At 52.1% G+C, this 12407-nt stretch overlaps 1 protein-coding gene across 1 annotated transcript; it reads left to right on the top strand.

The window, feature by feature from the left end:
• The first annotated feature begins 646 nt into the window (after positions 1-646).
• Serpinf1 (serpin family F member 1) lies at positions 647-12145 on the top strand. Its single transcript, XM_055620091.1, has 8 exons — positions 647-846; positions 4249-4336; positions 6780-6972; positions 7361-7516; positions 7983-8186; positions 9027-9169; positions 11183-11393; positions 11777-12145. The coding sequence occupies exons 2-8, from the start codon at positions 4256-4258 to the stop codon at positions 12034-12036; spliced, it is 1248 nt and encodes a 415-aa protein (XP_055476066.1). The 5' UTR covers positions 647-846; positions 4249-4255; the 3' UTR covers positions 12037-12145.
• Positions 12146-12407: the final 262 nt, after the last annotated feature.

The following is a 12407-nucleotide window of genomic DNA, read 5'->3' as shown; positions in this document are numbered from 1 at the left end:
CTTTGCCTTCTGTGTGCTGGAATTAAAGGCGTGTGCTACCTCCACCTGGCCAAGACTTCATTAATTCATTCATTCATGCATACATTCATTCATTCATTGTGTGTATCTGTTTGTCTGTCTCTCTGTATGTGTGTGGTACCTGAGGAGACCAGGAGATGGCATCGGATTCTCTGGAGCCGGAGGTACCGGCGGTTGTGAGCCCTTGGTGTGGGTACCAGGAACAGAACTCAGATCCTCTGCAAGAGCAGTCAGTGCTCTTAATTACTGAGCCATCTCCCCAGCCCCGACCCCACTGTCCTTTGCAATCTTCAGAGAGCACAGAACTTGAGTCCCAGCGCCGTTCCTTTCTTTTCCAGGAGTGGGAGAATTCTCTTGCTCCCCAACTGCAGGTAGAGCTGGAGCCAACCACCTGGAAGAAGCTGGCATCTTCGCTGCAGCTTACCTTCTCTCCATCCGGCCTGCTTCTCAACCAGTCCTTTCGGTTGTTCAAGTCCAGGCGCAGACCAGGCTGACCCAAATACCTCTGAAGTTAGCCATCATGTGGAGGGTCCCAGTGCAGAGAGACACAGGCCCGAGGAAGATGTGATGAAGAGGAGGGTGACACGTATGTGTGGTCTTGGGGACACGCGATGGAAGGGCAGCAGTGGGTTAAGTCAACACCAGACAATGATGCAGTCACAGATTCCAAATTGAGTCAGGCCGCTTTAAGAAAGGAGTAGCTGCTGTAATCTGAAGCCTGCTGGACTCGGGTTGGGAGGCAGCTACTCACTTCACTGCTTGCTGGAGCCCCTCAGAGAGCAGGCTGAGAGGGACCTAGACTGTGAGAGAAGCTGCAGCCGACCACAGGTAAGGAAGTTCCTGGAGTGGCCTGGGGAAGACATATGGGAGAGGCCCCTTGGCTAGAGGGGCAGGAGCACCCCAGAGAGCAGAAAAGAGGGGTGCAAGGAGGTAGAGGTAGGGCTATTGTAGTCCCTGCAATTTAGGAACCAAGGTGAACAGATGAGAGGGAAGAGGGAATTGGGGGCTGGAGGGCCGGGACTCTATACTCCACTGCCACAAAAAGAGAGGCTGGAGGGGGTTTCTGAATAGGGAAACTATGTGCTGATGGGCAGTGGGAAGCCGGGAGCTAAGCTAGACTGAGCAGTACCCCAAAGGGGCTATCGTCCTGCAGGCAGGGCTCTCCCTGGAGTTGCTTCCACCAGCAGTGAGCAAGGAAGGTGGTCTTCTGCAGTCCACTCACTCAGCTTGCTGCTTTTCAGAATCAACGGGGGCTGATGTCCCCACAGAGAGGGCAGCTGGCTGCCCGAATCCTGCTGGGATGAGAAGCCTGCCAGGTCCTCTGTCCGGCTCCTACCCATTCTCTTTTACCAAGTGAACTGGGAGACAAATGAAGCCGTGGCCTCTGGCAAACAATAGCACCCTAACCTAGCTGCTGTGTGGGTCTGGCTGCCCTCTGCAGCCTCTTTACCTCCCCGGGCAAGCCGCAGCAGGGAGTGGTCTGAGTCAAAGAAAAGAGAGGCTTTCCAAGTGTCAGCAGCTGTCTGGACCTTAACTGCCCATCAGTTCAACCCCCAGGCAGAGGGGGATGGGTGGAGTCCAGGGAGCTCTGGTCCCAGGGCTGGTCTTTTTGGGGTTTTGGGAGGTGTAACTATGGGATGTCTCAGGCCGATTCCAGTTCCAAGATTTCAGAAAGAAAAAGAAAAGTGCCCTGGGGGGGTGAGTGCTGTAGTGGTGAGCCGGTCAGCCTAGGCCCCTGGAGGTGGCCCGTGAGCCAGCGGGCAGGGCTGTGTCCTCCCCTGCACTGTGCACATGTCCACTGCCATGTGGCTTGAAGTCTGCTGGCTTCTGAGAGGAGGAGGAAGCAGTGGAGGAGGAGCAACGTGTTTGTCTCCCGGCTGGGTTTAATCTGAAACACATGTACTGGCTCCCATTTGTCTTCCCAGCTTGGATGTGAGGCCACAACATCCTAGTTTCTGTGCCTTTTGATTCGGGAAGGCTGACCTTGGCTCAGAGAGGAGAATCTTGACCCCTTCCCATGCCTTGCTCTACCTGGAGCCCAGGAATTTGGTTTGGACACTGCCCTTTGGACAGGATGGCATAATTGTTCCTATGCCCCTTGCTAGCCAATGGCCGCCTACCCAAACCACAATCACTGCACCCAGGGCATTGAATGTGTCGTGGGAGGCCACAACTGCAGACCCTCACTCTGCCCTTAAGGGTCTCTGTTTCCTTTATTCTTGTCGCTTCAGGTGGAGAATTCAGACATTCCACTAACAGCTGTCCCTGCTTATAGCTGTTGGGCCAGCATTGGACCCGTGCCTCCCCATGCCCACCCGGTTCCCTGCCTCAGCCTCAGCCCTCAGCCTACCCGTGTGGTAACAATGATCTTAGATCCTGGAGGCACTCCAGGAGGTACCATCTGCAAATGCATCTCATTCACTTCCTGGAATAGGATGCCAAGGGTGACCGTGTCCTCCCTTCTCTCAGGTGCTCCCACCAGGGGACCAGAGGCACCCTTCTGTGCACCTCTCTGATGAACGGCCTCTTGAGGCTCAGCACAGAGCAGCTGCTGCCTTTGCTGGGTGGGGCCTATATATACATCACATTCTCTGTTGTTCCAAAGGGTTTTCTCCCTGAGCGGCTGGGCGGCATTGTCACTGGAGGAGAACATGGAGTCCCTAGAATTCCCGCGGGAGCTCTGCTATAGACAAAGGCATAGAAGAGCCAGGCTGGCTCCTGCCTCTGCTGGTGCTGGAAGCAGAGTAAACTCAGAGAGTCTTTCTCTTGTTGCCCTTCATGGAATGCAGCTGTTTACTAGATTATCTGACTTAATGTTAAGGACTTCAGCCAATGATTGCAGACTGAGCTCCTAACTTTTCAGATTCAAATTTGTTCTTGAAAGTCAGAAAAGTTAGTGATGTCTGTTTGGTTGGGGAGGGTACATGTAAGTGGAAAGAAAATGATGGAGCAGACGGGGACAGTCAGGGTGTGTGTGTGTGTGTGTGTGTGTGTGTGTGTGTGTGTGTAGCTTTTCTGACTCTAAGACAAGCTTTTCTGCGGACCTCACATCCCCCTATCCCACACTGACTCCAGGGGAGCACAGGGGTGGTGCCTGAGTATCCACAGCCCAGATTTCAATTTTGTTTTGTGGTCCAAGTGCCAGACCAGAATCTGGGCGGAAAGGCCATTGCTCAGGGAGGTGGTGGGATGTGGGAGGCCCCATTGAGAATTGAGGTTGTTTAACATGAAGGAAAAAGGCTCTGGCGCTGAGCAGTTTTCATGCTAGGAGGGAGAAGACAGGTCTTTCTGAAGAGAGGTCAGCTGAAGGCACACTGGGAGCTTCCTGACCCTTGGTGTTGCTAAGATAGCATCTAGGCAGATGTGGCTGTGCAACCTGTCACCTCAGCACTTGGGAGGCAGAGGCAGGAGGATCACACATTCAAGGCCAGCCTAAATGTAGCAAGACTGTCTTAAATTAAAAGAGAGAGAGAGAGAGAGAGAGAGAGATTCTAAAATTTAATTCTCTAGCAGTGGGGTTAAAATTTAAATTGTATAATAAGTGCTATTATACAAGGAGAGATTTATTCTTTACATAGCTATGAAGACCCAGGGTCAAGGTTCTATTCCAGGCAACAAAGCCCTAGCCCTCTTAACTATGTAAAGAATTGCTCTTGAAATGAAAGAAGGGAGTCAAGCCAGGCATGGTGGCACACATCTGGCACCCCAGTGCTCATGAAGCAGATGAAGGAGGGTAGCTGCAAGCTCAAGCTGCAGGCTGGGCATCCAATCTTAAAAACTAGGTGGGGTGGGGACAAAGTGACAAGGCCAAACGTCCTTATCACAGGCTCTTGGCCAGAGAACTTTTGGTGGATAGCAGGGCTAAACCAACTGTTCTGAAAGTCTATGAAGCCCTGGGTTCTGCTCCCATCCTGAAACAGGGTTCCAAATCCTACCAAAAGCCTCCATGGAAAAGCTTTGGTATGTGCTTGTGCCAGAACATGTTCTTGAGGGCAGAAGAGCCTGCTGCAGGGCCTCCACTGCTCTGGAGCTTGGGCTGGACCCACCTTGGAGGCACAGCACACCGTGAAGCAGCAGGTGCAGGCGGGATGGCAAGCCTCAAGCCAAGACTTCGCTTTGGGGCTCAGGCTGGAGGGTGCTCACCTGTCCGGCTCCCCTCTCCGTGCAGGGTGCAGTGGCAGGGCAGCGTGTGGGTGAGGGGAGTGCCTTGCTCTCTTGTTTCTCTTGTAGCCCCGTGATGCAGGCCCTGGTGCTTCTGCTCTGGACTGGAGCCCTGCTCGGGCATGGCAGCAGCCAGAATGTCCCCAGCAGCTCTGAGGTCAGTAGAGTGGGTAGGTGGGGGCAGCAGCTATTCCATCGTCTCCTTGGCAGGCAGCAGAGGAGACAACACAGGGAGGCAGGCCTGGGTCCAGGGCAGGTTCTGGCCCTCACTCTTCTAGGCCTTAATTTTTCTAGTAGCAGGAGTGTCTTGCCCCCTCACCCCTTCTGGGGTTATGGAGAAGCCTCTACTATATGGAGAAAGTAGGGGTAGGATCCTGTCACACAGGGACAAGGCAGCTGGGAATATTAGCTACAGACCTGGGCTTTGCGGGTTCTGAGCTTGGGTTAGGGCTTAGTGACCTTGACAATACTGTCTCACCACTGTGGCCATTCACTTATTCCTCATCTACTAGGTGCCTCCCTCCCTCTTGGGAGTGAAACGCAGGACCTCACACATGCTAAACAGGTGCTGTATTACTGAGCCTTACTGAACATGAACTCTGAGGTTGGCAGGTATGGATAGAAATATAAGAATCCAGCACTTGGGAGGCAAAGGCAGGTGGATTTTTGTGAGTTTGAGGCCAGCATGGTCTACAGAGTGAGTTCTAAGACAGCCAGAGCCACATTGTATAAGGAATTTTAATCCAGCATCATGGCTGCTCTGGCTGGAATACAGACATGTCTTTAATCCCAGAAGACAGAGGCAAGCAGATCTCTGAGTCCAAGGTCAGCCTTGTATAGAGCAAGCTTCAGGTAAAGAAAAGCTTAGGCCCAGGCATGGTGGCACACGCCTTTAACCCCAGCACTCAGGAAACAGAGGCGTGCAGATCTCTGAGTTCCAGTCAGTTCTGTTGAAAGTGAGTTGAGAGGCAGTGCAGTGGAGCTGTTTGTGGCACTTCAGTTTGTGGAATTCAGAGGCAGTTTTTACCTGGGAATTTCACAGAGAGGTGACTTAAAAGAGAGCAGCGCAGAGGAAGAGGGGGAGGAGGCCATTTTACTGGACAGTTGTACAGAGACCAGTTTCAGAGAGAGAACAAGCTAGACACAGGTGAAGACAGAATGAGACAGGGAATAAGAAGGAGCCAGAAGGGCTGGAGAGATGGCTCAGTGGTTAAGAGCACTGTCTGTTCTTCTAGAGGTCCTGAGTTCAATTCCCAGCAACCACAGTGGCTCACAACTGCTTATAATGGGATCTGATGCCCTCTTCTGGCATGAAGGCATACATGCAAATAGGGTGCTCACATGTATAAATAAATAAATCTTAAAAAAAAAAAAAAAAGGAACCAGAAGATTAGATTGTTGGAGTTAGTTTGAGACTAAGCAGAGCAATTCAGTGAAAGACTGAGAGACTCCAGACTGAATCAGTCATCTGGGAGAGGAGTTTGAGTCAGGAAGCTGAGTTGAACCAGCCAACAAGAGTTTAGGAAGAACAGGAAAGGGTGAGCTTATTCAGCAGTAAGTCATTCTAGGCCTAGATAAGATTGTATAGAGGCTAGAAGCGTCTAGGACTACGCCTAGATTAGTAGACAGAGACTACTAATCCAGCTACTAATTAGGCTACTATTAATCTGGCTTCGGAGATTACATCAGGCAAATAATACAATTACAATATAATGAGACCCTGTCTCAACAAAGCAAAACAAAACAAAAACCAAAAAGCAACAGGAACTGGAGATGTGGCTGGGTGACAAAGCACTTCCTGACATATCGAAGACCTCAGCTTTGCTCCACAGCTCTGGAAACAAAAACAGAAAGAAGCAGAAAGCCCTTCCCAGCCAGCAGCAGCTAGCTAATAAGGAAGTGGTTGACACTGAAAACATGTCAGAAAACTACAAACTTCTTCAGGTACAGTCAGAGGAGATGGCTTGTCAGGGAAGACAGGGAGGGAGTTGCAGCAGAACCCAGGTAGACTAGGAACAGTCAGGGGCTGAGAAGAGGAGGGTGGTGTGGTCTGAGGACACTTTTTTTGGTGGTGAGGAGGTCCCCTCCAGAGAGGCAGAGAGACACAGAGAGACAGTGTGTTTCTATGCCGGAAGTCAACCCAGAGTCATCCTCAGGTGCTGTCCACCTTGGACCCCTCACTGGTCTGGGACACGCTAGTCCAGGCTGACCAGCCAGTGAGCCTCAGGACCTGTCCATTTCTGCCTCCCCAGTGCTGGGATCACAAGCATGTACCACTGTGCCCAGCTCTTTTTCCATGGCTTCTGAGGATTGAATCCAGGCCCTCATGCTTGCAACTGAGCTCTCTCCCCAGCCCTCCCAGCCCTCCCAACCCTCCCATTCCATTTTAAAGTAGGCCAGGCTTCCCGCTCTTAGGTCACAGTTCAAGCCTGGCAAGCTTTTTTGTGTTGCTCCCCTGACCCAGCACAGAGGTTCTGCACAGTCAGCACACACTCATTCCGACCTCGCGCTACTGGCCCCAGGGACCAGCGGACAACCCCAACCAGGAGGTGGGGCCATTCACTGTGTCTCCCCCTACTGGTCCTTGTGTTCTAACCCAGGGCTCCCCAGCTCCCACAGGGGAGCCAGTGGAGGAGGATGACCCCTTCTTCAAGGTGCCTGTGAACAAGCTGGCAGCAGCCGTTTCCAACTTCGGCTATGACCTCTACCGCCTGAGATCTAGCGCCAGCCCAACGGCCAATGTCCTGCTGTCTCCACTCAGCGTGGCCACTGCCCTCTCTGCCCTTTCCCTGGGTGAGTGTCAACCGAAGAAGGTGCAGGAGGAGCTGAATTTCCCCTACCCTGAGTCTCCATGATTCCGCTGCCGGGGAGCAGGAAGGGGAGGGGCTACGCGCACAGTCCCTACTGGCTTCATGATAAGTGACAGCCAATCCTTGGTTCCTGAAGGGGGCTCCTATTGTGTGTTGATCATTCGCCAGGTTCTAGGGGTACAGCTGCCAGGAGCAGGCCAGGGCTCCTCCTCAGAGAGGTGTAGGTAACGATGGGGAACTTCCGGGCCCACATCCCACCCTTCTCTTCGTCCATCTAGAAAGTCGGCAATCCTGACCTGCTCAGGCCCTCAGAAGACGAAATGCGTGGCCCCAGGCAGTTACGAAGCCTGCTGTCCTTTTCTCCCTTGCAGGAGCCGAACAGCGAACAGAATCCGTCATTCACCGGGCCCTCTACTACGACCTGATCAGTAACCCTGACCTCCACAGTACCTACAAGGAACTCCTTGCCTCTGTTACTGCTCCTGGGAAGAACCTCAGGAGTGCTTCCAGAATTGTGTTTGAGAGGAGTTAGTACACCCTACCCAATCCTCACAGTCTCTGTGGTCCAGGCTGGCCCCCGACTCATAATGCTGCCTCTGCTCCCCAAGTGCAGGCATGCGCCATTATGCCTGGCACTCAGATGCTTTTCTGGCTTGGGTTGCCTGTGTGCTCCCTACTGGGGGCTCTGTCTAAATAGACTGTGTGTGCTCAGGCCAGGCCTGGCACTGGCGGGCAGGAAAGGGCCTGTGAGACCACAGAGGATCAGAGAGAAGAAACGGGATGTGGAGACAGCAGGAGGGTCTGGGGAGGGCAGGAACGTGAAGGGGAGCACGGGTGGAAGCCACTGTTTCCTGTCCAGTGTTTGGGGAAGCCAGCAGATGCCCCAGGAAGTCAGGGGAAGGTGCTGGCAGGAGGCTGGGGTCTGGCACACTTTCAAAGCAAGGGTGCTGGTTCAGCTCGCATTCATGGGTCTTTGATCTGCTTCCTTTCCAGAACTTCGAGTAAAATCCAGCTTTGTTGCTCCTCTGGAGAAGTCCTACGGGACCAGGCCCAGGATCCTCACTGGCAACCCTCGAATAGATCTTCAGGAGATTAACAACTGGGTGCAGGCCCAGATGAAAGGGAAAATTGCTCGGTCCACAAGGGAAATGCCCAGCGCCATCAGTATCCTCCTGCTCGGTGTGGCTTACTTCAGGGGTGAGGGTCTCCCCACTTGTCTTCGGCTGAGGGAGGATCGTAGGTATGTGTGGTGATGGAGGTGAACATGAGAGCAGGTGCAAGGCCAGAGGAGGAGCTGAAAACCACATGTGCTTCCTGCGTATCTGCAATGAAATGGCCGAGTGGGGCTGGACACAGCTCCGGCTTTTGAATCAGACCAGGTTTAATCCTGGCTCTGCCTTGTGAGTGGCAGAGCCCTGGGCAAGTTTCTTCTGAGCCTGTCTCATCTTTGCTATGAGGATTACACATCTTCACAGACACAGCAGCCCTGTGTTCTGGGAACCAGAGCCATGCTCAGGGACTGCTGTCAGTTACCTATCAACATTCTCCTAGGCAGTGGTAGCATGTCAGGGGACCCTCCCACAGGCCTCACAGGTCTATCTTGTTCATAAAAGGGCTTTGCGGCAGGAATGATTTGACCAGTTTTTCTCTGAAAATGCTTTGCGACCATCTTACAGAGTAGCAGCAAGAGTGGATGCTTAACCTATAGGAAAGGCCTGGAGCTTCCTACTCCCAGCACACCAGGCATGGGGGAGCAGGCACAAACCAGCATATTAAAGGCCACCTTAAATGGAAGGAGCCTGGTGATCCAATCAAAGTGAGAACACCCACTTATCTCCATCCGAGTTTCCTTGGAGAAGATAGTCCATAGCCCCACGGTCCATAGATCCTGTGGTCTACCCCACACATGCTGGGACCCAGAAGCTCCTGTGTCCATGTTGCTGACAGCTCAGGTTCCTTTGGCCAGTGAAAACACAGCATGGTCCTGTGTCCTTTCTGGTGACAGCAGCTCAGGACTTTCCATCTGTTCCCTTCCAGGACAGTGGGTAACAAAGTTTGACTCGAGGAAAACGGCCCTCCAGAATTTTCACTTGGATGAGGACAGGACTGTTACAGTCCCCATGATGTCAGACCCTAAGGCCATCCTACGATATGGCTTGGACTCGGATCTCAACTGCAAGGTCTTGTAGGGATGGGCGTGGGGAGGTCAGAGGGGCAGAGGCCACTGGGATCTGCAGGCCATCTGAATCTTGCTGTGTGTCTTTGGGCAAGTTAGTATGTTTCTGGGCCTTTCCTTTTCTTGAAGCAGAGTGAGAAGTAGATATCAGAACTTATGCTCCTAGGGTTTGTTGTAAGGACCAAGGTCATGACAATAGGTTTTCAAGGTCTGGCACTAAGAGTTGAGGATGGTGACACACACCTGGGACCCCAACAGTCAGGAGGCCGAGGTAGGGTGATCAGGAGCCGAGTCTGGGTTGTATTTTAAGACCATCTCAAAACACAAGAATGGGCTAGAATTATGGCTCAGTGGTTAAGAGTACTGGCTGCTCTTTCAGAGGACCCAGGTTCCATTCCCAGCACCCACAGCTCACAACCATCTGTAATTCCAGTTCCAGGGGATCCAATAACCTCTTCTGGTCTCTGCAGACACCAGGCATGTCTGTGTACACAGACAGACACGCAGGCCGCCACTCTTACACATAAAACAGACAGACCAGGCACTCAGCAGGGGTCACGTCAGCGGTAGAGCGAGCGCTGGCCTGGTGCAAACAAGACCCTGGGCTTAATCCTCAGTGCTGCCAAAGCCAGAGCAAGAAAGAAGAAGGCTCAGCACTCAGATGTTTGTTTATTCGCTCATTTCTTCCCTTCTTTCCTTCTGAGACAGCTTCGTGTGGCCCAGGTGGGCCTCAGACTTAACTAGCTAAGGACGCTCTTGAGCGCCTATCTTCCTGACTCTACCTCCCAAATGCTGGTGCTGCAGGCATGTGTCCCCACCCCTGGTTAATGGAGTCCTGAATCAAACCCATAGCTTCATTCACGTTAGGCAGGTGCTCTACCAACTGAGAGACAGCACCAGCCAAGCCTTTTCTTGACAGCTTTTCTCTTTAGAATTAAGAGCTAAATTTTGACAACTTGTCACAAATGCCACACGCTGACATTCTAGGGCTCTCAGTGTACCTGATTTCTTTCAGTTCTAAATCAGTACTTATTAACCCTTTCTAGGCTATGGCTTCTTTGGAAATCTGATCAAGCGCCTGAAAGATTGGAATGTGGTGGGGCACACCTTTAATCCTGGTACTTGAGAGGCAGAAGCAGATGCATCTCTATGAGTCTGAGGCCAGCCTGGTCTACGCAGAAAGTTCCAGGGCAAGCAAGCAAACAAACAAACAAACAAACAAACCCAAAACCTGAACCACTCTGGAGAAAGGACATTTCTATGTATGACTGTATGGAGGCTCTGGGATGCCCTGACATTGTGTTCCATGGACTTTAGGAACCTCTGTTCAAAGTTTCCATTTTACTTTTCATTTCTGGCTCAATGCTCTGCCCAAAGCAATTGGTCAGTAAATGCTGGCAGGCAGGCAGGCTCTGGGAGGATATTCCATTCCAGCTGCTGAGAACAGGTCCTGGTTAGTGTGCTCAACTTGTCACAGCTGGAGTCATTTAGAAGTGTGAACTTCAGTTGACAAAATGCTGCCACCAGCCTGGCCTCTGGGCCAAACTGTGGGAGTTTTCTTGATTAGTGATGAATGTGGGAGAGCCCAGCCCACGCTGGGTGGGGCCACGCCTAGGCAAGTGGTTCTGGATGGTACAGAAAAGCAGGGTCACAAGCCCTAGGGGAGCAAGTCAGAAAGCAGCTCCTCTATGGCTCCTGCCCTGAGGTCCCTTAGTGACAAGAGTGTGACCTGAGGCCTGAAAGACGAAAGCAAACCCTTTCCTTGCCAACTTGCTTTTGGTCATGTTTTAGCACAGCCATAGAAACCATAAGACAAACTATAAACAAAAAATTTGTCCATCAAACTTCCCTGGGTATTAGGCTGAGAAGAAAACTGCCTACTCATGGAAGGACAAGTACTGCACAGGCTGAGGCCAGGGGAGCACAAGGCTGGGGCCCGCCCCAGGGAGGGGAAGGCAGCCATTGGTGTGTGGGGTTTTGGCTCAGGACTAACTCGCATGCTTCTCTGCCGCCTTAGATTGCCCAACTGGCCTTGACAGGAAGCGTGAGCGTCATCTTCTTCCTGCCCCTGACGGTGACCCAGAACTTGACCATGATCGAGGAGAGCCTCACCTCTGAGTTCATTCATGACATTGACCGAGAACTGAAGACTATCCAAGCTGTCCTGACTGTCCCCAAGCTGAAGCTGAGCTACGAAGGCGAAGTCACCAAGTCTCTGCAGGGCATGAGTACGTTTGCACGACCGCTCTGCTCTTGGGGCCGAGTCTTTGAGCCTTCCACCTTGCTGACAGAACTGAGTCCCATGGCTTTGTAGGGTGGCTTGGGGGACTTGCTTCACTATCATGGGAGAACACATAGAACTGCCTTCCCATCAGAGTCAGTCCTTAGTCCCATAAGCTCATATCCTATAAGAGCACAGAACACTGCTTCCCAGGCCAGGTCTGAGTTCAGCCTTGCTGGCGCTATGCTCTCGGGTAGCTCAGGGAGGCCACCGAGCCTGTAGTGGGCTGGAGCGCCTCATACCACTCCTAGCTTCTCTCTCTCTCTCATCAGTTTACACAAACCAGCGGGGTGTGAGTGGTGTTAATGGAATCTCTCTCATTCTCTACAGAGCTACAGTTCTTGTTTGAGTCGCCTGACTTCAGCAAGATCACAGGCAAACCTGTGAAGCTCACCCACGTGGAACACAGGGCTGCTTTGGAGTGGAATGAGGAGGGGGCAGGAACCAGCCCCAACCCAGGCCTCCAGCCTGTCCGGCTCACCTTCCCGCTAGACTATCACCTTAACCGACCTTTCATCTTTGTCCTGAGGGACACGGACACAGGGGCCCTTCTCTTCATAGGCAAAATCCTGGACCCCAGAGGCACTTAATGCTTCAGTGCTCTACAAGAAAACACTAGAGGGATGGCTGGTCACACATTCCAGGAAGGCTGCCCTACAGCTTCAATGTATTCTTTGCAATAAAAGAGCTTTTCCTTAACTTTTGCTTCTTTCTTCCTTCTCCCATTCACTATGTTTATACTACAGAGAGAAATTGGTCCTTATGAATTTGCATACTTGTAACTGGCTCTGCTTATGCTCTGCAAAAGTCACCATTCCTGCTCTCAGAGTGCTGGGAAATTAGGACTAATGGACTGTCCCAGGAGGGCACCCCCACACAGTTACTGAAGTTTGCTGTCCTGTTCCTCAGCTTTCTCCTACTACAGCACATACGTGGGGAAATCAGCTGCTGTTTTTGGAAG

The sequence above is a fragment of the Psammomys obesus genome, unplaced genomic scaffold, assembly GCF_907164565.1.
Source record: "Psammomys obesus unplaced genomic scaffold, mPsaObe1.curated_primary_1811, whole genome shotgun sequence".
NCBI lineage: Eukaryota > Metazoa > Chordata > Mammalia > Rodentia > Muridae > Psammomys > Psammomys obesus.
The sequence above is the reverse complement of the archived record's forward strand: the minus strand, read 5'-3'. Positions and strand labels throughout refer to the sequence as shown.

Coding starts and splice junctions, on each gene's coding strand:
- Serpinf1 (XM_055620091.1), top strand. CDS start 4,256: ATGCAGGCCCTGGTGCTTCTGCTCTGGACTGGAGCCCTGCTCGGGCAT. Junction 6,973..7,360: donor CCTCTCTGCCCTTTCCCTGG/GTGAGTGTCAAC, acceptor TCTCCCTTGCAG/GAGCCGAACAGCGAACAGAA. Junction 7,517..7,982: donor CAGAATTGTGTTTGAGAGGA/GTTAGTACACCC, acceptor CTTCCTTTCCAG/AACTTCGAGTAAAATCCAGC.